We start from the raw sequence: 24,431 nt of genomic DNA, 5'->3' as shown, positions 1-24,431 counted from the left end.
TCTATATTAGATTAGATTCTATTCAAGTGAAATGAAGCCTCCATCATGACTCAAGAGTCACGTTTTCTTCTCTCTACCTACTGATTAACACCATAGCTGCCCTTACTCCTACAACCCCTGTTGCAAGGCAGCTTATGGTCCAAATGCTAATTTTACAAGCCTGTAGTTAGCTGAAGGGAAAGAATGGATGTCCATAGTAAATATGAAAATTAAGTGAATTTCCAGTTCACATACACAGACAGTTGTACCCTCAACTGTTTCTAGGTTCAAGCGGAAACATATCCAAGCCTTACAGAGGCCTATCTGCTTCATTCACCATTTGTGGGCACCTTTGGAGTTGTGGGAACCATGCGCAGTAGTTCTCCAGGAATCTGTGAAACTGGTACAGCGGAATGTTGAGAGTGACACCTTGTTCTTCTCCTGCTTTAAATGCTGCCACTCGTGTATACTCTGAAACAGCAGGAAGGGTTTTCCCTCGTCTCCCACCCGGTCAGCCAACACTCCAGTACGCCACTGAAGTCACCTTCATGCACTCTGTCTGCCATCTCACATTGGGAACAATGTAACAGTGTATCTGTGAGTGTTGGGGATCTAGTGTTTTCTGCACATTTTGTTCTCTACTGTCGTCACAGCCGTTCAGCACTCGCACATTGCCTCATTACAGGAGGTTTCATTTCGTTGGCATTTCGTGATAGGTTACCAATTGTTTTTATTCTTTTGTCTGTCAGCATTTTGGAGGAAAGGATGTGGTTTTGTCATGCAACAGTTCAGCTTCGTGGGCACAACGTCAGACACTGCAGTGGCACCCACCTGTGAATAGCGGCAGTGAAAGCACAGCAGTGTTAAATCTGTTTTACAATGCGGTTGCAAGAAAATATGTCTTCAAGAAAAGGATTTACATTTGACTATTGCTCATCCATCCGTGGTGTCTAATATTCCTATACAAATGTGAATATGAGTACAAAACTAAATTCATCAGATTGATAAACAAAGGCATAGTGTTTCAGATTTTATTTGTTTAACAAATGTACACAAAGTTTTTGCTATCTTTCCTGCTTCTGCAGAAAATCACTTTGGGCATCTCCCTCTACATTTCCCCAAAAATCAAATGTGACAAATGACCTTTGGAGAGAAAGCGACTACCGACTAAATTTCCGCCCCTGGTGGCGTAGGCGTGGGCTCCGCCGGTAGACCAGAGCAGAACGCAGCGCAGGGTTGTGTGTGTGGACTGATGAAAATGTTGATTGCCGTAGAACAGGGTGCTGACCAGTAAGCCGTGACAGACTCTCTTGCTGCGCCCTCGTGTTCACTGAGGCGTCCAGTTCATGCTGATACGGGGGGGAGAGAGCTAACGTGTGACCGCGGAGACCTGTGAATCACACCAGGGTTACGCCTGTGTGGATGTCCCTGGTCTCGTCTGCAGAGAGAGGAGGGTGTGAACAGGAAGGCCAGATGAAGGGCAGGTCTGGAGGGCGTTAGTGTCGTCGTTACACAGTGATGGCTTTGTACGGGATGCTTGGGGAAATGGTGACATTATCAGTTCACAATGGCTGTTCTTTGATTGTTTTGAGATGCGTGGCACTGATCTGTTTCCCCCAGATATCTTTTTATTATTGAAACATGATTTTCCATGTTCATTTTGTGGTTTTGAAGACTAGTTTAATGGCAAGATGTGAAATGTCTTAGTCCTTGTCGATTTGATTTTATATCAGTAATGGCTATTTATAACATAGCATCATTTTAATGCTTGTACAATCTAAAAATCTTCAAAATAAACACTTCAATCCTTCAATCCAGGATGGGTGGTCGTCTGACTGAAAGCTAGTCTATTAAAACTTGCATAAAGGATTGAAGTGTGTGTTATTTTGAAGACTTTCAGTTTTCATTTGTCTTTATTGTGAGTGCGGTATAACTCCTCCATAAATGCTTGTAGTACAACCTAAAATGCCCCCCTTGCACTCACCTGGGTGGAATGTCCTCTCTCTGGCTGTAGCCACCTGTTGGCCGTGCCTGGGGTGGAGTGCAGCGTGTCCGAGGCTTGTTAGTGTGCATGCTGGGGCTTGTCTGGCCCGTGACCCCAGGGACCCTGGTGCTGTGAGGAGCCTCTGTACCAGCCGTGAGTCAGCAGCGCTGGGTACATGTGTGTGCTAATGACCCCCATCCCATAGCACACACACACAACCGTGCGCACACCACACACACACACACACACACACACACACACACACACAGACAGAACTACGCGCGCACACACACAGAGGCTTCGCTGAGTGTCTGACAGAGAGCCGAGCCAAACAGAGTCTGCCAGCACAGACGGCTGTCTGCCCATTACGGGTTAGAATTCCACTCTCTCTCTCGCTCTCTCTCTCTCTGTTTCTCTCTCTCCATCCCTACATCCATCTCTCTCTCTTCTCCTCTCTCTTGCCATCTCTGTTCTTTTTTTTTTCTTTTTCTGCTTCTCTCTCACCTCCTCCCACTTTCTGTCTGGTTTCTTACATCATTTGGCTCTGCATTTAAAAGAGAAAACACTTATACTATAGCTGGATGCCACAGATACAGTATACAGGTTGGGGTGTGTGGGGGGGGGGGGGGGGTAGATAGGTGATAGGCGAGTTGTGTGGCTGACTAGAAACCACAGGCTTTACAGGCTTGCAAGACCAGAGAAGCAGACAGTGACAGGGCTACTAGTTTTTGGTAACTCAAATGATGACCCTTGATCACTTAAAACATATGCACATGAACATATGCACTTGAATTTCCCCTTGGGGATCAATCAAGTATCTATCTAGCTATCTATCTATCACATGAGTATGAATAATAATACAGTAATAGCTATGGTTCAGTGTTTGCTTCATTGTTAGGGGAGATAAGTCCTACGTTATTCAGGCCCAAAAACACAAACTCTCTCTCTCTCTCTCTCTCTCTCACACACACACACACACACACACACACACACACACACACACACATATACACTCACTCCTGCGTCACGACCGTGACAGCCACCAACACCAATATAGTCTAGCAAGCAAGAATATGAGTGGGCTTTCACATCTTTATCTGTGTATGAACTCCTGTTCCATTGCCTTGTACACAAACGCCTCTTAGTCTCTTTATCTCTGACTGACCAGATGATGGTGTAATCTGTGTATGCGAAAAGTGTTTTAGCACTTGTAGCAACACTGTTTTCTCTGTTTGGCTTGTTAGCTGACGGCCAAGTGGGGACAGGGGGCCAATACTCTCACTCAGATCACTTCCTGTTTCCTAAGAGAGCTGCTATGCAAATATGAGGCTTCCACAGAAAAGCGGAATGTTAGTTGGATGTCAAGTCTGTCAAGTTCAAGTTCTGTCCATTTGAGTTTGGGTATGAATTATCTTGGCTACTCCGTGATCTATAAATTACCCCTATCCCTTTTTAAGGAACTTTATTCCTTACTGATTGATTTATCAAGTGAAAACTGATTATAAAGTGCTTTCTCTGCCATGATCAGAACATTCATAGACTATATCAGAACAGGGAAAGCATTTCAGTTGGTAATGACCAAGGATTGTACGCTAGTACTTTCATCTTGTAATTTGTATGTAACAAAGCCTTACTTCCCACTGTGCAGATTCTCCCTGTGTTTTACCATAATTTCTGAGTTTCTCTGCAGAATGAATGCGAGACTAACTGGTACAAAAAGCTGTTATACAGACACACTCATTTTTCTCTCCATCTCCATTCTCAAGCACACACACACACACACACACATACACACACACACACACACACACACACACACACACACACACACACACACACACACACACACACACACACACACACACATTGACATTGACAATATTCATTCAGTTCTAGTTGACTGAGTGGTTATGTGGTATGTGAAACGGAACAGAACAGTGCTTTAGCTCCCTCAGCCCCTAGTACACAACTACACACACACACACACACACACACACACACACACACACACACACACACAATCTCATCCAATCTACCCATCCAACGTACTCCCCCCCTCATCTCGCTCATTCATCTGTCATTTGTCATGTTCATTCACCCCGCAGAAGGCCGTCAGTGCTGCAAACATGCAGATGTTGTTTTTAGGCTCACAACACTGGCCCCTCTTGCCCAACATAAGCTGGTATGTCTCTCTCTCTCTCTCTTGCCCTCTCTCTCTCTCCATCTCTCTCTCTCACTCTTTCCCGGACGTGCATGGGCCCTGACGCAACAGTGTCGGCACTGCTGAGCTGTTGCGTCTGGTTAGAGATAAGCGACACACTTCCTCTGCTGTCGGCCATTGACTGAATGCAGAAGCGCGGCTTTGTGGCTACTATCTGGTTGTTTGTCTTTGATAGCATCCTCTTGTCTGAGGCTGAAATTTGTAGCAGTAGCACTGTTTCGACTTCCATCTATTGTTCTTTGATTTTCTTTTACATCAGTGACATTTCATTTAACAAATGAATATGATGAATATGACATCTAGACAACAGAAAATGTATTACACATACCCCCTCATAAGAGGTCATGGTGATTTAGCCATTGAATAGAGCTACATCTTACAAGACTTCAGACCCATTGTCAATAGTCTGGGCACAGAACTCTAGCAAATTAAATGTTTATCAGAGGCTGTCGTCGTCCCCCCCCCCCCCAGCAAATTAAATGTTTATCAGAGGCTGTCCCCCCCCTCTCTACCCAAACTTGGACCTCGGTCATAAAGTATCTGGGCACTCCAATATAGGTTTTCTTTTTCGCAACAGGTTGTCATTTTCACACATCTGTACCCTTTTTAAGCCAATTCACAGTGTAACGTTACATCCGTAACCGCTACAACCTGGAACATGGTAGGCCTATGCTAAATGGTTACATATCTGGGAGAGAATGGGGGTGCAGAAGTGCGAGGATCTCAGTTAAGTGAAGTGAAACCTCATTAGGCCTACAGAACACTGACTTGACTTGCGCAATAGTCCTCGCTTGAGCCATCCCTTAGGCCTACTGTATGTGAACGTTGCAGAATACCATGGACTTCCAAAAGACGGATATGAAGATTGAGAAATTACAAACTGCTGTCTTCCCCCACCCCTTCCTCTCCTGTAACATTTGATTGGTACTCTTTTTAAGCTGAACTGGGGTAGTGCTTAACTGCTAGCTACTACAAACTACTGTTCACTTATGTGGTCATTCAATAACCAAACAATCATCAAACAATATTCAAACCAAAACAGTGGTAACCTAGTCTAAGCTACGACACCTTTTAACCAGATAAGTCATATAGTCCTTTGATGCCTAGGCTATATATATATATATACATATATCTTTGTGTCCTTGAAGATCTGCTGTTTATTCTGATATATGGTTTTCCATGTGTTGAGTGAAGCGTTTGTGAGATACTGTATACCTCTGAGAGTAGTGGGAGGAGATGGATGAAGCACTGTGTGCGGAATGGAAACATGATGAAATTTCATGGATGCCCAACGTCAATTTTCTCTTGAACCGTTTATCACAGCAACTAGCACCTACCTGTTATCATTTCCTCTCCGGTTGCACTCTATCATGTGATATCTGTGTGACTTTTGTGAGATAAGTACTCCATGAGAAATTCAACAGAGAATAATGGATGCTTCTTCAACCACCTTAAAATAGGCCCAACGCCATCCCTGGACATGTCATTACCTCAGATCACCTATCTGTAGACATATTTACTCTGCGCATATCTGCATGATGACACACTCTGTTATAACTCTGATCATCTTTTATATATAAAGAATAGACATCCCTGTCCCCTGTGTAAATAGAACAGAATGACAAGAACACACAAAAAAACGTGTTCCGTATGACATTGACATCAGTAGTGCTGGTGCCAGAATCCAGCCACTGCGTGTCTCTCCTTTTGCTGAGAGAGGACAGTTGCTTCCCGCTTTGGAGGAGATTTGGACAACCAGAACAGTCCCCATTACCCATCAGCATTTTCTCGGCTGACTGTAGTGAGGTATCCATCATGGGAACTTGCCTCAGAGACCTGCAGCTTATTTACAATTCAAAAATCCTGAATCCTTGGCCCAGAATCCCAAGCTTCCCAGACTCTATAAATGTTTAATCAGGGATCAATTGCCTGGGTTTTCTCTAGGAGTTTGCTTATCGTATATTAGGGATGTCACGAGAACCGATACTTGCGATACCTCTCGATTCTAAAATGAAAAAACACCGGCGATGCCTATTTTTTTGAAGCACCGTAAGCACCGACGCCAGCATAAGCATCGGTGCTGCGACTTCCGGAACTGATGGGGGCAATACAGTGTTTCCCTTATCGGCTAATTTGTGGCCATGCGCCACAGTTTCAGCACCGGCCGCCACATATTGCGTTTGGTTACTTTTTTATTTATTTATCTATTGTTTAACGCTATTGAAAAACACGCAACATTCGTTAAGCTGAATTTTCCCTCCTCTCCCTCTCTGTCACTCACGCGTCTGTCTCTCATGCACACACATATGCACACACATATGCACACACACACACACACACACAGCCTCTCCCCTACGTGCACACAGCGTCTGTCTCCATGAAAACAACCAGGTCATTTCTGGAAGTGTTGTAGCCTACTGATGCACCTGACGCTGCCCGGGTGGAAGCTAGTTCTTCCACAACTTTTGTAGACTATGCGTGCAACTTTACCAAATAGTAGAAGTAAACTCGTCCTCCTTGGCCCGCTCTCAATGGACACCCACGACATGCACATAATCCAAATAAAACATTCACAATCGTGAACGCAATGACACACAGAAGACGACTAGCTAAATTGCTATTTAAAATCCGGTTAGCATCATTAGCAGGCTATGGTGCAGTAGGCTATTTGATTAAAACTCTTGCGTTCAAGACTGACCATCTCAATACCAATGTTTTTCAACTCCAAGACTTAAAAGGGCATGTCCCAAGGAGAAAAAGTAGCTTACCTTGACACTTAAACACATGTGGGGAAACTGAACAGTCCAACCAGTAAGCTTAGCCTGCTACTTTGTTTACAATATTTTGAGGCTTCAACCAGACAGCTGAATTTAAGAGGTGGAGTTGTAATATGAATAGTAGGCCTAGGCTATAATCTGCATATAGTTTGCTGTTATGAAGATCAGACATTTCAGTATGTATAAATAGTTACAGAATGTGTGTGTGTTTCAAATAAAGACTTTACATCTTGTAAAAAAATCACATTATGAAAGCAGAGCGATAAAAAGGCAATGCAAGTTGTTGGTTTTTATACAATCCATTATGTGATATGCTCGCAATTGGATACTGTATTCTGTTATGCTCTGTATGTTTTGAAATTATATGTCAGTAGGCCTATTCTTTTTTTCCCTCAAATATTTCAATAGAGAAATTCATTAAGTAGGCCTACATTGGATTTTAGAAAATCCTTTTTTTTTTAACATAGTATCGAATTTGGCATCGAGAATCGTGTAATTTTACTGGTATTGGCACCGACTACTGATTTTTTGGTATCGTGACACCCCTATCGTATATATATAGATGATTTTGTGTTTTTGTGTGTCTGTGTATGTGTGTGTGTGTGTGTGTGTGTATGTGTGTGTTCATGCGCGTGTGTGAGTGTGCATGTGTGTGTTTGTGCGCGCCTGTGTGTGTGTGTGTACGCACAATGCGTTTACGTGTGTGTGCGTGCGTGCCTGCGTGCGTGCCTGCGTGCGTGCGTGCGTGCGTGCGTGTGAGTGTGTGGATTGCAGGAAAGGTGATTTTGGCCCCATTGGCCCCATGGGAATTGAAAATGGAGGAGCAGGTTGAAAGAGCATAATAATGAGTAGTGTGCTGGTGATGGGTAGAGTTCCATCATGCACATAATGGCACGGACACACCAAAGGCCTCCACCAGAGAGGCCCCAGTCACAGGGGGAGACTGGGCTCCTCAGGCCTACTGGAGACTCATAGTGCCTTTACTCAGGGAGGGGAGGGAGGTCTGTGGAGACTAGAAACTCATCTCCAGGGAAGAGAGCAACAGAGAGCGAGAGCCAGAGAGGGAGAGAGAGAGAGAGAGGGAGGGAGGATACAGAGAGAGGAAGAAGGAGAAAGGAAGTGAGAGAATAAAAGAGAAAGAGAGAGGCCGAGTGAAACGTTGAGAGAAGGAAGGAAAAAAGCCTCTGTCGATGTGACTCATCGTGATACCTGCTGAGTGGAGTCGCTGGTGTCACAAAAGCTTCCCCACTCCGAACAGAAAATGGAAATGCTGTGTGTTTACATCTGAGCGTCTGTGTGCATGTGTTTGTGTCTGAGTGAAGTGTGTGTGTGTGTGTGTGTGTGTGTGTGTGTGTCTGTGTGTGTGCGTGTACGCTACGAACTAAACAGGAAATGACTCCACCAAAATGGGAGCGTGATCTTGCTGCAGTTGCCTCTATTTATTTGCTTAGGATGTCAGCGGTGTTGCCATGCGGGCTTTGTCATCCGCGGAAGCCCAGCCTGTCGCTCTCATTCAGAATCTGCTGTTTTTTATGTTCATTTTCACACACTCAGCACGTAATGTCACAACGGTTTGTTGTCCAGTAACTAAATCAGTCATTGCTTTTCATCCGTTCTGAGAAATGTTGTAACACTTACTGCCTCAAAACCAAAGGAGTTGGAAAAAGAGACCCTGCCTGTTAGTCATTTCCTCTCTCTCTCTCCCTCTCTCTCTCTCTCTCTTTCACTTTCTCTCCCTCCCTCCCTCTCTCTCTCTCTATCTCTCTCTTTCTCTCTCTCTCCCTCCCTCTCTCTCTCTCTCTCTCCTTCTCTCTCTATCTCTCTCCCTCTTTCCTTCTCTCTCTCTCTCTCGCTCTTAGACTGAGGAAGCACTTTTTTTGATAGTCTATTATAATGGTATGCTAATGCAGCTACCCTGTCCATGGTGTCCATTTTGAGGCTGGATAATCCCCTTAAGGTTTGATAAGGCTTCTGGCTGGTTAAAAACTATTTGAAGAGGGAGGCATTTGAATTAAAAGACGCTTGTACTTTATATTGCACTGGGAATCATGCCAAAATGCCACTGCAATTTTCGATTTTGTCTGTTCAACCAAATTTCTGCATTGCAGTATAGACAAGCAGTGCGTGTTGTATTTGATGCAGCTTAATGCATTGTAATGACATTTATGAGTAAATGAATAGGGACCAAAACACGTCAAAAAATGAGTTGCTAAGTTAATCTCGTTGTCACATCTCAAAGGGTTGCAGCGCCATGTAGCTAATGTTTACAAGGTCGTTCCTACAGTATTCTTAAAGGGAGCCTAGCCCAGTTGGTCAATCATTGATGAATTTAACTGTGAAATACACACAGTTCGGATGTTCCTCCCAGCACAGAAACACTCAGCTGTTTATTGAAAGAACAGGCCCTAGTGTTATCGCCAGCTCTCGTTGAAACCGAAACCCTCTGATGCTCTCCTGGCTAAATGCAATCTTTCAGTGTTGGCAGTGAGCCACCACAGACTCAAGGTGGGAAACAATTTCAGATCTTATGATTAGACTCAGAGTTATATGGGTGAAAGCTAATATCTCGCTGTGCTCCAGTATTTCCAGCCAGTATTGGGAAGGAAATAGCCATATACAGCACATGGCCATATACAATACAAGACATAGATATGAACACAGGCACGCACACACACACACACACATACACACACACACACACACACACACACACACACACACACACACACACACACACACACACACACACACACACACAGAGAAAGAGAGAGGGGGGGGGGGGAGGGGGAGAGAGGGGGCACTGTAGACACCTCCAGTAATGCAGTGGTTCGTGAGAAATGACCATGATCCTTATCTCTGCTCTAACCCAGTTTCCCCTCTCCCTTCTCCCCTCCCTCAGCTCTGTGTCCACCCCAAGTGTCCACATTACTGGGCCAGTCACACTCCTCTCCTATCATCTGTCCGTGCGATCTCTCATGTGTTTGTTGACGGTGTGTTTTTCAGGGACTTTACCGGCGGGCGAGCACAGCTTCCCCTTCCAGTTCCCGATTCCAGGTAAGGCCGCTTGCTAGGCGTACACACACGCTTCACAGGAGTACACACACCGAACCTGTTGGGCAGCATTCCCGCATAATCATTTTCCACTCGCAGAGCTCCAAATCATTAAAGCAGCAGCAGCACTCACCGATCCATAGCCCCAGACCACAAACCAAAACACTGCTCTGGGTGGTGTCTAGTGTGCGGATATATGTCTGGTTTGAGTGTATGGATTTGTGTGTGTGTGTGTGCGTGCGTGTATGTGTGTCTGTGTGTGTGTGTGTGTGTGTGTGTGTGTGTGTGTGTGTGTGTGTGTGTGTGTGTGTGTGTGTGTGTGTGTGTGTGTGTGTGTGTGTCTGTGTGTGTGTGCGTGTGTGCGTGTGTGCGTGTGTGCGTGTGTGCGCGTGTGTGTGTGCGTGCGTGTGTGTGTGTGTGTGTGTGTGTTTGTGTGTGTGTATGTGTAGATGTGTGTGTGTGTGTGTTGCCTGGCACCCCACTGCCACAGTGTTTTCTGTTGCCTGGCGCTTAAATACCATTTCCAATGCTGCTTCGCTGCTTGATTAACACTGGTTTAAATCAAGCCAGGAATGTGCCACGGAATTCCAATATGGAATTCTTTATCAGGAAAGTTTAGCTGAGTTCATTCTTCAGAGCCGGATAAAAAAACATCTCTAATTTGTTTGCGGCCCATGCCCTGTGGTTTGAGAAGCCTTCTCTGTCTTCACATGACAGCCCAGACATTCTCATGAAATACTGTGGCTTTAATCGCCAATCAATCAGTTAATAAAGCGAGGAATGTGCGCCACAGACATTTTAGAGTAATTACTATACTAACACTAACACTATCCTGTGTGTGTGTGTGTGTGTGTGTGTGTGTGTGTGTGTTTGTGTGTGTGTGTGTGTGTGTGTGTGTGTGTGTGTGTGTGTGTGTGTGAGAGAGAGAGAGACAGAGAGACAGAGAGAGAGAGAGAGAGAGAGAGAGACGAGTTGATGAGGACCTCTGTGTTGAGTGTAGAGTTTAGAGCATGCAGGTGTGAGGGCAAACACTGGGCTGACAGTTCCCAGAGGCAGGGAAGGGGTCTTATTTTTAGCCTTATCCTTTGGAACTGCCTGTTAAATGCACTTGCACACACACTGATACTCACATACTCTCTCTATCACTGCCCCCCCCTCTCTCTCTCTCTTTTTTTTCTCTCACATACATGCACACTTCCACAGAGAGAGAGAGAGAGAGAAAGAGAACGAGAGAAAGCATCATCTCTTTCTCACTTAATCTCCTGCTTATCAGAGCCATGGTAATCACTCTGACTGTAGCACCCCCTGCTGGTTAATAACAAGACATCCAGAATCAGTAAAGCCATGCAGTCGTTTCATCTCACACAGGCTTCAGTTTTCCTATTATGCACATAAACCACAGCTGAGATGAATGCTCAGTAGTGCACTGAAGGTTCAAGCGAATTATAACTAAATATGTGATGATTGGCACTATAAATATCTGAACATTTGCTCTCATTTCCTGTGGTTATAATGGTGGTGTGTAATACCTGTGCCTCCAAAACTAGAACGTGCCCATTCTTGCTTAGTGTGCAGTACCCATCTCCCCTGTTGAACTGCTAACTTATGGGAGGCAGCTGATTCACCTCCCACTCCTCCTCCACCAATACAGCTTAACAAGCAGAAGCCTCCCTCTCCTCTCTCACTCTCTCTGAGTCTGCCTCTTTTTGACCCTCCCTCTCTTTCTAAATACCCCCTCTCTCTCTCTCTCTCACACACACACACACACACACACACACACCACAACTTGTCATTACCTCTTTTAAGGCAAAGAAGTACATACCTATACACACACACACATCATTGTATGGAATCCTCCAATGATATATTGGATGATGATTAACATTTAATGTATGACCAAGCCTCTCTTGTAGCATGTAATAAACCTTGAGGTGCAATTCCATGTTTCCATACCATAAATCTCAGACTGACGTTTGATATCTTATTCAGGATGTGCTGCCATACGTTTCATCATGACTCACCCTTGCTTGACCTGTCCTTGTGCTTGCCCTGGGCTGATTTAATGTGTCTCTGTGTGGATTACAGCGGCCGTCCCTACCTCCTTTGAGGGACCCTTCGGGAAGATCTCCTACAGAGTACGGGCGGTGATTGACACGCCGCGCTTCTCAAAGGACTACAAGGCCCAGAGACCCTTTTACCTGCTCAACCTCCTCAACCTCAACGAAGTGCCAGATATCGAGGTGAGAGGCCCAGAGTGCCCACAGAAGAGCCAGATCACCATATCCAGACCCCAAGGGCAATGGTAGCCATACTCATAGGTTCCTTCTCAACCTCTATCCTCGATCCTCAATGCTTAGTCCTCTAGGCTCGTCCCCACTGATCTATAAAGAACACTGGATAGACTTTCCCATTGTTGCCGCCCAATCATTCTTGATCTAGATCAGGAGGAACAAAGACCAAGGAAGGAAGGGAGGATAGTTAAAAGACGAATGAGAATGGCCCATACGATATGGGAAGCTGTAACACTAATAAAGGGATCATGTAACAAGCAGATAGAATGTACTCATGGTTTGAACAGAAAGCTGTTTGAGATGAAAGAGTAAGTGTAGGTGTAAATGTAATCCCCTGAAGCTTCTGAAGAGCCACGAAGAAGGCTGTGGTTTTGACTTGTTCCTTTTGAACTCCAGTGCTGACTCCCCTTATTGTGTCTCAACAGCTCAGTGCTGTCTGGCTGCTAAAACAAGATGGCGGTGAACTCCTGAGTGGAGAGTAGCTTACCTCTCCCTACACAGCCACCCGTGGAAGCTTTTTCTAATGTTATTAAACCAGGTCCAGCACAGCAGATAGCCACGCAGCCAAGCCAAAATGTAATCAAGGGTTCCGCTTTTTGCCAGCCTCTGCTTAGAGCCCATCAGCTTTTTTGGCAGACAAAGCGACCCAATCACGTTGAAAAAAAAAAACAGTCTCCAATCTGCACCTCTCCGACACACACACACACACACACACACTACACCCTCACAGACCAGCACTTGCATCCTAATGGTGTTTTTCCTGACTCTCTGCAGCAACCCAGCTGTGCGGTGATGACGAAGAAGTTCAACTACCTGCTGGTGAAGACAGGCACGGTGATGCTGAAGGCGCGGAGCGACCTGCGGGGCTACACACCTGGCCAGGTCATCCAGCTGGCCACCGAGATCCACAACAAGTCCGGCAAGGACACGGGCTACGTGCTGGCCAGCCTTGTGCAGGTACTGTAGCCTACAGTCAGGCACAGGAGGGAGCGCCATTTTGACCGCCGAACAAACAGTATAGCTGGCAACTCATTGTTAATGGCTGCCAACCATCTAAAAGTATGCCCTGCAAAAATGTGAATTGAGTAAACAAATACTCAATTATAATACTGGCATCATTAATCAGAATCATACATAAACTCTACATCAAGCAGTGCAAAAGCAGGGCTATATCTGGTGCTTTGGGTTTTCTCTTTTGAGACGAGCAGCGCTCCCTGAGGGGCGGAAAATGTAGATGTCAGGGCTCTCCTGAGAGATGTCACAACGGGGGCGCCGCTATTGCCAGGGGGCGCCAAGTGACAGGAATGCCAGGGTGTGTTATTTTTAAGCACTTTTGAATTTCCGTGGATCTGTAGCGAGATAGAAAAAGAGATTGTGTGCGTTTGTGTGTGTGTGTGCGTGCGTGCGTGCGTGCGTGCGTGCGTGCGTGCGTGTACATGTTGTTAATCCTTTCCTTTGTTGGCCCTCTCTCCGTGGTGTGTCCTGTGTTGCACAAGCAGAAAGTGACCTACAAGGGCAAGCGTTCGCTGATGGACCTGCGCACCATCGCCGAGGTGGAGGGCGCGGGGGTGAAGGCCGGCAAGCACGCCGAGTGGCGGGAGCAGATCATCGTCCCTCCCCTCCCTCAGTCGGCGCTCACCGGCTGCAGTCTCATCGATATCGATTACTTCATCCAGGTCGGGAACAAGCTACCACACACCATTAAGCAAAGCCTATTAGAGCCCCCTGGTTATATTGCTGCAAAGTGTCTTGCACTCTATTGAAAGGACAGCCAGGTGTAGGGTGCTGCCTAGTGAAGAACATGTAGCTTATTTGTGTTACACTGTTTTGAATCCTGTGCTGACAGATATGGCTATCCTCTAAACAGGGCCTTGTCCACATGTAGCCGGGTAAATATGAATGCAGATATTTGAGGTGAAAACGATCTCCATTCACATTATCGTTTGATTGTTTTTCAAAGGTTTTGCGTCCACACTACAACACAAAAACACAATATAAGTGTTTGTTGTTGGTGGTGTCTGGAACGCTCAATTTGATCAGTATCATGCCAACTGCACGTAATCGTATCTGAACGGACTGAAGGGCTAAACGGAGAACAGTTATGCATATGCATATTTACACACACGGCATAGCATGGACAGGGCCTAGGCCTCATAGCCATGGTACTGTAGGTGGTGGGGTTGCAAGGTGTACTGGAGCCTATGCACCTGCCAGATGGGGAAATTTACAGTATGTAATGATGTTACTGTAGTGGCTACACTCTCTTCCCCACCAGCCCTGAGCTCTATATCCGACCACCCATATTCAATTAACTGCTCTGCGCCGCTAGATTGTTTTCTGTGCCTGTTATTCAACGGGCCAACTCTCTTCAAACACTTCATCAAACAGCAGAATGAGCTGACTTGAAAGCGCAGTGTGTGCCTCTGGAGTTGCCCGTGCAGCGTGTGTGTGTGTGTGTGTGTGTGTGTGTGTGTGTGTGTGTGTGTGTGTGTGTGTGTGTGTGTGTGTGTGTGTGTGTGTGTGTGTTTGAGGTTTTGCTCGGTGGCGCGTGAGCGGTGACGCAGATGCGGCCGTCACCGAAGCCTAAACATGCCCATTTCATCAGGCGGCACCTCTGAGCCTTCTCCTGCTTGTCACGCCATCAGCACCATGCCAGCTAGGGCTGTCTCTCCTAGATAAACAGCCACGGCTCAACAGGAAATTAAGAGACGCAGGACAAACACGATGAACAAAAATGAACAGGTCTATGGCATGAGCCTTAAAAACAATATGTGTTGAATGGACGTGATTGATGTTGATTTTCGGGTAGGTGTAGCCTCTCTGGGTGAGTAGGGGAGATCAAACAGAGGTTTGTCAGTGATGATGATGATGATGATGATGATGATGATGATGATGCAGCAGTTTGCGTTTGCAGTGCGATGTTAATAAGTGTCAGCTTCGCTGCTGTGGTGGAGGAAAGTGACATGTTGTGTTCTGTGCGGAGAAGCAAAACACTCTGTGAGGAGGCCAGAGGCTTTTCTGTCTTGGGTGCGGGCGGGCGAGGTTGGTTTCTAATGAGGGGCGGACGAGTCGTGTAATTACACCCAGAGAGAGGCGAAGAGGGGACGGCCTGACAGGACACTGTAGGATTTATGTAAGAGCGCTCTGAGCGCTGCTCGAGCCAAACGAACACCGAACATCATTTTTAATGAGCGAGGATCCTTCTTGATCGAGTGTCTAATTGGGCAGGGCGTGTGATCGTCTTCTGATTGGTGCAGCAAGCTAATAGTTTAGTTCCTCATTGGCTCTATATTTCTCTCTTCCTGATTCTTTAGTTCTCATGTGATTTTTCTGTTTCTCTTTTTTTCTGCTCTCGTGGACTTCTGTAGGTGTCTCTGAAGTCTCCTGAAGTTGTGGTCACTCTACCCATTTTCATCGGCAACATCGCGGTCAACCTGACACCCTCCAGGCCGATGCCCCCCCACCCGGGCACCCCTCTGGGGGCCGTGTCCAGCCCCTCCCACGGAGGGGGTGTCGTCCCCAGCGCCCCGCCAGCCGAGGAGGACCCAGACAGCGAGCTGGGCGCCGGGGGCCTGGCCAGCGAGGAGATCCCCACCAAGAGCCACTCCCAGCAGGACCCCAGCGGCCAGGCCGCCACCGTGTCCCCCGGCGCCTTCGGCTACGCCCCGGGCCTGTCCACCCCGCAGGGTCAGCGGAGCGCCGCCGCGGCGTCCTCGGACGGCTCCGCTCCGCTGTTCTGCGTGTCCACCGGGGCCACCATACCGTTCTTCACCGAGGGGAACGCCACGCCCGTGCCCACGTCGTGCTCCCTGATCCTGCCGCCCGAGTACAGCCGCTGGGACTACCCTCCGGGTGAGTGTCCCGACTCTCTCTAATGCTTCAGTGTCATTCAATCAGTGCAATCCCTGTAGGTTTCCAGTTAACCTCCAGGAGCTTTTACTGTAACTACTCTTTATGTAAAGCACATTGAATTTAGCCTGAATACCATCTGACTTTGTAGAGAGTCTGGCCTTGATCCAATGGCAAATGTTTATTTCTTGATTGGTAGATGCTTGTCTGAAGTTTGAAATCATTGGAGTTCAATCACCAACGTTTGATAATGACGTATGTCAACCACGGGGGACACAGCGATATCGATAGGCTTGCAACTTCAATGTATCACTTTCTGGAACGCCCAGTCGCCCTCTGTTCGCTGGTTAGTCGGGCGTCCTGAATCCGGAGTAAACGAGGGCGGATCGAGCTATTCCAGATGGAGTACTGTAGGGAAAAGAAATTTAAGAAGTGCGTAGACAGGCGGAGACAGGATACATTGAATTACCCCTGTGTATGAAATGTGCTGCAGTATATAAATAAACTTACCTTGTCTTGACTTGGCTTTTAAGGTTTAATGTGGAATCTCAAGTGACTAAATGTAGAAAGAAAGCTAAAGGAAAAGGACAAAACATAGGACTCATTTGCAAAGGTGACACTGTAAAAGGGAGCCTTTCAAATTTAGACTTTAGATATAGATAGATAGATAGATACTTTATTGATCCCCAAGGGAAAATTAATTTACTATATTAGGTTTTAAGAGAGACATTTTTTTTTTGGTTGAAACTAGATTAAATACTTGGTCTGTTCACCAAAGAGATTGAGTGAAATTGATGAAGTCCCACAGAAATTAATCTTCTGCAGAGATTCATTGTCGTGTTGGTCATCCTTTGTTCTCCTGGTTTCACAACTTTCATAACTCTCTGTTTCAGAACCCCCTCCCACCTATGAGGAGAGCTGCAGCAGCAACAACTCCAGTTTCAACAGGTAGACCAAAGGACATATGGAAAAAAATACAAGCATGGATACACGGGGTCATCATCTGTCGCCAGAGCCATAGATACGCTCTATCCATTGCTATTCCACAGGCCCTTGTGGCCCCCTGCTGGATGTATCGGGCATTGCAATAGGCCCCCAAACCTGCCTTTGGATCGTCACCGTATCTCCAGTGAAGTTGCGTTACATTTTTTCCCCAAAATACTTAAAAAGGGATCCAAGACTTCATTTCACCTTCTCTCATTTGAACGCTCCTATTTTGCTACTGTGTGTTCTACACAGAGGAAGAAAGAACTCAAAGGCAAAAACAAGGAGAGGAAAAGACACCGAAAATATTTCATCATTGCGCTAAACAAGAGGCACTTCTTAAAAACCACTTAATATGTATGTATGCAGCAACACTGGAGATCATTATTGTGAGTGGATAATGAGGGGTGGGGTGGGGTGTGAGGGGCTGTAATTAAAGTTTTGTGTTTGAAGAAAGTACAATACTAGCATCTGTGATGCGTAGAAATGATTCAAAAGAAAACATCATATTGTAACGTATAGTACATTTATACATATTCATTTACTTTGATTCCTACCAAGGCTGGCCTTCACAGAAATATCTCTAAATACTTAGTACAAATGTGAGACATTTTAATGTACGCAGGAAGCTGTAGCAGACACCAAGGCCATACAGTTTCAAGTCCAATAGACCTTACAATGTACGCTAGTGTCTTTTTGAATGACTCAGCTCTGAATCAGCCTGCAACAGGATTAATAGTCTAGAGAGACTCACACACACACACACACACACACACACACACACACACACACACACACACACACACAGTATGAAGTATCACTGGAATGCATCAAACTCCAGATGGAGATACAAACTGGCATTAGTTCCCTGTGATTTAACGGCAATTTGATCTAAGGGGTTATTGCAGAGGCTTTCTGGTGCTTTAGATTACATGATACAATGACAGGGTCATATCATATGATATAAGAGTCAGTCCTCCGAGGATATTACTGACTGTCTCAGTACACTTACACAATGGCTTTGGTTGAAACTGTGATATTGAGAGCTAACAACAAACTGTGTTTACTGGTGTACAATTTATTGTATAATTTTTTGGATGACCAACTGACAGAATACCAGCAAGACAAAAGGCACATGTATTGTTGTGATTAAATAACGAGACTATCTGAGCAGATTCTATATATGAGTGACACATTTTCTTTTAATTACAATTATATTACAATTGAAATTCAGCATTTGTCTCATTATTTAATAGCTACACCTCATAGGTAACGTTTTGTTTAAATACAGGATGCATTTCATTGCACAAAGAGCATGCTGTCAATCCTGTGGATTATTAAACAGTCCTCGTGACCCCAGAACGATTTCAGACTTGTTTTCACTAGAAAATGTTGACTTACAGTAAATGCCAATTTATTATAAATGCTGCTACCCTGAACGTTTTAGGATATTTCAACAGATCAGCACTGTTCAGAAAACGCAGCCCTGTTTAAAGCATTTCATGAGAGTCACCAGAGCAGCCCTTTCATATGTGTACTCAGTGCAGAAAGGTATTGTCCTTGCATCCAAAATTCCCCTGATCCTTAAAGGATAAAGGCAATGTGATTAAAGTAAAGGTGATGTGATTAAAGTCAAGGTGATGTGATTAAATGTTGCTCCACATTGTTACAGGCAATGGTGTTGTCTCAATGACAGTTCCACTTCACAAAATAGATTTAGTTTAGAACCTTATGTCTGATTTCTAAATATTAGCTGATGTTGTTGAAGGAAAGGAAAAGAAAGAAGTATTGTGATACTTGATGATTTCTCCCCAAATCAGCACTATTTGCTTCGTCAAATACTTGTTTGACTTCCAGCTCTTCACCAGGCAGGTGTGACCACTCTTCCTGCACCTACTGTAGCTCCTGTCTCTGACAAAGACAAAGGCTTTGTGGTGAAAAGATCTTCACCGTAGAAACAGGATCAACATCATTTCTGTCACACGCCCCAAATAAGTTAACAGTTTGGGCTCATACATGCAGCGTCAGTACCACCGTTGTTTTTATGTATTTCATGTCTGGTTTTATTATTCTTTGGTTCTATTGTTGAATGGTGGAGAGGTGTATGTGAAGCCTCATACCACTTTGTTGCTGTGAATCATGTTTGACTGTGGTACTTTCAATATCTGTACTCTTTTGCAATCTTAAGGGTCAACTCACACACTTATCCTGCTGGTATATGTTACATGACGTGCACACTGCTCAAGCACAAAAGTAGCACCTTTACATAGGCCTTTTCTTTTTATCTTTTTTTTTAAAGATTATTTTTTGGGCTTTTTATGCCTTTATTTGGACAGGACAGTAGAGAGAATGACAGGAAGTGAGTGGGAGAGAGTCGGGGTGGGATCTGGAAAGGACCACGGGGCGGGAATCGAACCCGGGTCGCCAGCGTACGGTGCAGGTGCCCCAGCCAGTTGCGCCACTGCCGGGGCCTTCTTTTTATCTTGAGAGAGAGAGAGCAAGAGAGAGAGAAAGAGAAAGAGAGAGCAGAGGGAAAACGGCAAAGCTCTAAATTGATTGTGTTCAGAATTTTTGAAAGTGTGCTAAGGTCTCCATCTACCGTGAATGCAATATTGAGTCTGATGAAATGTGCTGTGCTGTGGTCGACACGCCATAACCTTTCACTCAAACTCACGTAGCATGGCATCCAAACATCCAAATCAGCACGGTTCCAGCAGACTGCTCCATGAGCATCCGGTGTCTCTCTACTCCAGTAGATAGCATTTTACCACCCATGCCCTGCCTTGACGGCAATGAAATTCCTCCAACCTTCACAGCACTCTACATAATCACTTTCTCCAGAACTGGTAAATGGAGGTGCTGCATCAGTTTGAAAGGGAGAGTACGGAGAGAGGAAAAAGATGGGTATTGGAGTGTAGCTTTCCATACCCCCCCACCACCACCATCACTCACTACTATCACCTTGTTTGTTACCTGTTTCCTGAGGACTACCCTTAAGCGTGCCTTCAGAATGCTAATGTCACCATGGGTGAAAGGGTCAGAGAGGATTGATGAGGAAAGTCATTTTATACTTCTGCTACTGGTGAACCATCCTTCTTCTCTTGTCTATCCCCAAAACTGTTTCCTTTCATCTTTTCTTTTTGGAGGGGAAATAAATGCTGGGGGAAGACTTTGTGCAATTTTGTGTCACGTGAGACACCCTGAAGACTGTATGGGTTGAGTTATGTCGGCTGTTTCTGTTCTGTTGCTGTCCTGTTATTTGCTACACCAAAGCTTTTTAAGTTTCCTTTGTTGGTTATTGTATGCAACTCCTGGTGGTCTGTTGGAATGACCTTTTCTATATGGCACATATTGCTATGTGTAAAAACCTTTGGAAAGAAATCCGTTTTTGTTTTGTTAGGCTTTTTTCAATTCACTGGCCAATATTGGAATACTGCAATGTTCACCACGGTGGATCTGTGTAACATTCAAACTAAGAATGATGATTTTGAATCAATATTGTACAGTATGACAATAAATTTGCATTGATTACACATACTTTGTCTGATTTCACTGAGGTTTAAAATCCACCCTCTTCGACCAGGTTTCAGAAGTCTATCTGTGCACAAAGATCTGCTCAGCTCCTTTGTAAGTCATTCCCCTACTAGCTGAGAGTCAACTGCTCTCATCTATCAATTGCATTCTAAGATGCATACAAGCAGCATACACAATTGACTGCCAAGCAAAACAGCTCCCTAATATCCAGTGAGATCTCCCCTCTATGCAACAATGTTGAAAATAATTGATAGGCTGATGTAGGCAAAGATTTCTGATGTAGCCTATTTAAATTCAAAACTGAAACAGTGATATTGGTGTTAAGAAACCAAATAGTAGGCCTGTTAAATGTAATAATGCGAAGTCATATAAAATAGTGTTACTGTTCATTCACAGTTATGTCCTACAAACTGTATAAGGTCATATAGGAAGACATGGAAGAAATTGTTAATTCAACAATATCCTTTCTGTTGTAATGGTTGGCTTTGAGGATAGACTGACCTTCAAATTCTTGCACCTTGCCATATTCAGCCTAGAATGAACGTGAAATGAATTGCAATATTCCCTTCGGGGACAGTCCTTTTTCCTGGCATAAAGAGGAGAAATGACCATGTGCTGTAGTTCGACAGCAACATTGCAGTGGGCCCCAACAATTTACATTTGTTTGACAAGGGTAGCACTGCAAGTTTATGCTGAGGGTAGATATGTCTTGTTTAGATTTTGAATCACTAGTATCAGCACCGACTTGCTGTTAGTAATGCATCAGCACCCACACCCACGCATACAGTGAGGGGACTAAGTATTTGACCCCATGCTAAAGTTGACTAAAAAGAGGAATATAAAATCGTCTTTTGACAATTGATCTTAACACCATATTCACAAAATTAGTAAAAATCCAATCTTTAGGGACACCGATTTTCTTTGTGACTGAAGAATGTTGTAAATAAATAAATGTTCTTCCTTAAATACAGGGGGCATAAGTATTTGACCCCTACTGTATGTTAAATTCCCATATAGGAGTAGGAGAATTGTTTAATGTTTTATTAAGGCCAGCTTATATCATTTTTATATCAGTTTATATCATGCCTTAATTGTAGTTTATATCATGCCTTAATTCAACAATATTTTAGATAAAAGATCATTTAATTTTATATTCCTCTTTTTAGTCAACTTTAGCATGGGGTCAAATACTTAAGTCCCCCCACTATCTATTCCTGATGTATTTGGTTCAAATAATCAAATGTGGGGTTAATGCAAAGGTTTGCCTCTTTTATAAATCACAGATAATGTACAGTATTCTCAACACTTCTTGAAATGTACAATGTCTGGACACTGAACAATTAAACAGAATAAACAGTTTGTGAGACATGCCTTCTTTGGCAAATATAGCATATGAGTAGCCTAATTATAGCCTCAAGAGTCAAGAGCAGGCTAACGTCCTGGGTGTGCACTGTACAAATGTGTCACCACGGAACAGGCAGAATTATTGTCCTGTTGAATTCCAAGGACTATTTGGATAGATTACTTGAATTAATTGTGGATATCTGATGAAGCTGATGCTACTTTTACATGGAGAAAACTTTTCTACAAAAATTATTCTTTCTCAGCAAATGTTATAAACTGCCACAGGAAACATACATCTAAGTTTGATTTAGTGTAACAATAGGAAAAAAAATTAAAACGGTTATTACTGGATTGTGCTTATCAATTCACCAACAAATTCAGATGAGATGTTCAGAGTTAATTAATAGATAATCCTGTAAGGATTTTGTAGTTACAGTACATGCTTCTCTTGTTTTTACATTTTTGTCAACATGATACGACTTTCCATAATCTGTGCAGATTTGTTAGGCATAGCCCGTAGATCAGAGCTGCACTGAAGTCACTTAAGCACAAGAAATCTTGATGGAACCTTATTGGAGATTTGAATTTTATATCCAGGCTATGTCTATTGCATAATTGTACGGAACACTATTGCATAACTGCAACAAGGTTACACAAAAATGATCGGCCCAGGTTTAGAGTACTATGGTCTATCTTACTGCTATAGACTTACTGCTATAGACTCTGTCACATGATGTCACTTAACAAGATTTCCTCTGAAACTGAACTGGTCACTATGGTGGACCTCAAGGGCAGAGAAAAGACATGTGTAAATAATGGCATGCTCAGACTTCTTGAAGGGCAGAGGCAAAAAAAACAAATAGGGCATGACTATGACATAGGTCCCAACCTCACACAAAACGTATGATATAGGCCTGTGTCAAGGATGAGCCCATGGTATACACTATATTGCCAAAAGTATTGGGTCACCTGCCATGACCTCTATGAACTTCAGTCACACCCTATTCTTAATCCATGGGGTTTAATATGACATTGATCAACCTTTGCAGCTATAACAACTTCAACTCTTCTGGGAAGGCTTTCCACAAGGTTTAGCAGTGTGTTTAAGGGAATTTTTGGGCATTCTTCCAGAAGCGCATTTCTGAGGTAACACACTGGTGATGGACGAGGAGACTGCCTCTCAGTCTGCACTCTAATTCATCTCAAAGGTGTTCTGTTGGGTTGAGGTCAGGACTTTGTGCAGGCCAAGGTCTTTATGGACCTTGCTTTGTGCACTGGCAGACAGTCATGTTGAAGGAAGGGGCCTTCCCCGAGCTGGGCTTGGCCTCTTAGTTCTAACGAAAGGAACTCTGAATGCTTCAGCATTAACCAAGAGATTTTGGACAATTCCATGCTCCCAACTTTGTAGAACAGTTTGGGAATGGCCACTTCCTGTTCAAACATGACTGTGTACCAGTGCACCAAGCAAGGTCCACACAGACATAGATGACACAGTTTGGTGTGGATGAACTTGACTGGCCTGCTCAGAGTCCTGACCTCAACCCAATAGAACACCTTTGAGATGAATTAAAGCAGAGACTGAGAGCCAGTCTCCTCGTCCAACATCAGTCTGTGACTTCACAAATGCGCTTCTGAAAGAATGGTCAAAAATGCCCTTAAACACACCTCTGAACCTTGAGGAAAGCCTTCCTAGAAGAGTTGAAGTTGTTAGCTGCAAAGCGCAGACCAATGTCAAGGCCTATGGATTAAAAATAGGATGTGACTGAAGTTCATGTGGGGTTCAAGGCAGGTGAGGTGACCCAATACTTTTGGCAATATAGTGCATGATTGAGAGGCCCAAAAGACATCACATGACCCATGTGAGAGACAACATATCTCAGTCCTCCTACATGATCATTTAGACAAATCAGAATCCAGATTTTGGAATTGGGTCTCACTTTCTTTTCCGTTGTGAGATAGGGGTGATGATCTGCAGTGGCATGACATGTTATTGTAACGCCGAATGCCCTGTCCTAAAGGTCTATAGGCCCAATAGTATAAAAAAAACTAATGAAAAAAACCTCAAAACTCAAAACTCAAACACACACTAAACATATGGGATCCTTAGATGGAAATGCTCATAGAATAGAAACATTATTCAGGTTTAGATGGGCTAGATCAACACGCAAAACCTAAAAGCAGTATATAATATCAACAAATGTGCCAAACGAAACTTTTAATGAAGTAATTAGGTTTATCTACCGCGGGTTTACCTAGCTGTGGTCAAACCAAAGTGAACAACTGACTTTGAATGGGATGGGAAATTAAGTCAGTGACGTAGTAAAATGGGCGGGGATTCGGTCGATGGCTGAGGAACCATGGCTTCAGTGGAAACTGAGGTAAGAGAGCCGCGAATATACATTGTAAGTTTGTTTCTC

General features: G+C 44.3%; 2 protein-coding genes across 3 annotated transcripts in view; both read left to right on the top strand.

Moving 5' to 3' along the window:
* Nucleotides 1–20,673, top strand: part of arrdc1b (arrestin domain containing 1b) — a 50,416-nt gene extending 29,743 nt beyond the window's left edge. The window contains exons 3-8 of the mRNA XM_062553455.1: nucleotides 9,965–10,015; nucleotides 12,098–12,252; nucleotides 13,078–13,260; nucleotides 13,803–13,979; nucleotides 15,672–16,155; nucleotides 17,046–20,673. Coding sequence (XP_062409439.1) covers nucleotides 9,965–10,015; nucleotides 12,098–12,252; nucleotides 13,078–13,260; nucleotides 13,803–13,979; nucleotides 15,672–16,155; nucleotides 17,046–17,104 — 1,109 coding nt within the window. The 3' untranslated portion in view covers nucleotides 17,105–20,673. The remainder of the gene's footprint in view (nucleotides 1–9,964; nucleotides 10,016–12,097; nucleotides 12,253–13,077; nucleotides 13,261–13,802; nucleotides 13,980–15,671; nucleotides 16,156–17,045) is intronic.
* A 3,680-nt stretch (nucleotides 20,674–24,353) lies between these two features.
* Nucleotides 24,354–24,431, top strand: part of ehmt1b (euchromatic histone-lysine N-methyltransferase 1b) — a 36,487-nt gene continuing 36,409 nt past the window's right edge. The window contains exon 1 of one of the 2 annotated variants that reach the window (XM_062553446.1): nucleotides 24,354–24,392. In XM_062553446.1, the coding sequence (XP_062409430.1) occupies nucleotides 24,372–24,392 (21 nt within the window). In that variant the 5' untranslated portion in view covers nucleotides 24,354–24,371. Of the gene's footprint in view, nucleotides 24,417–24,431 lie in introns of both variants that reach the window. The other variant, XM_062553453.1, reaches the window with a different exon arrangement.

This window comes from Sardina pilchardus, chromosome 14, assembly GCF_963854185.1.
Source record: "Sardina pilchardus chromosome 14, fSarPil1.1, whole genome shotgun sequence".
Lineage (NCBI taxonomy): Eukaryota > Metazoa > Chordata > Actinopteri > Clupeiformes > Clupeidae > Sardina > Sardina pilchardus.
This window is presented reverse-complemented; position numbering and strand designations above follow the sequence as displayed.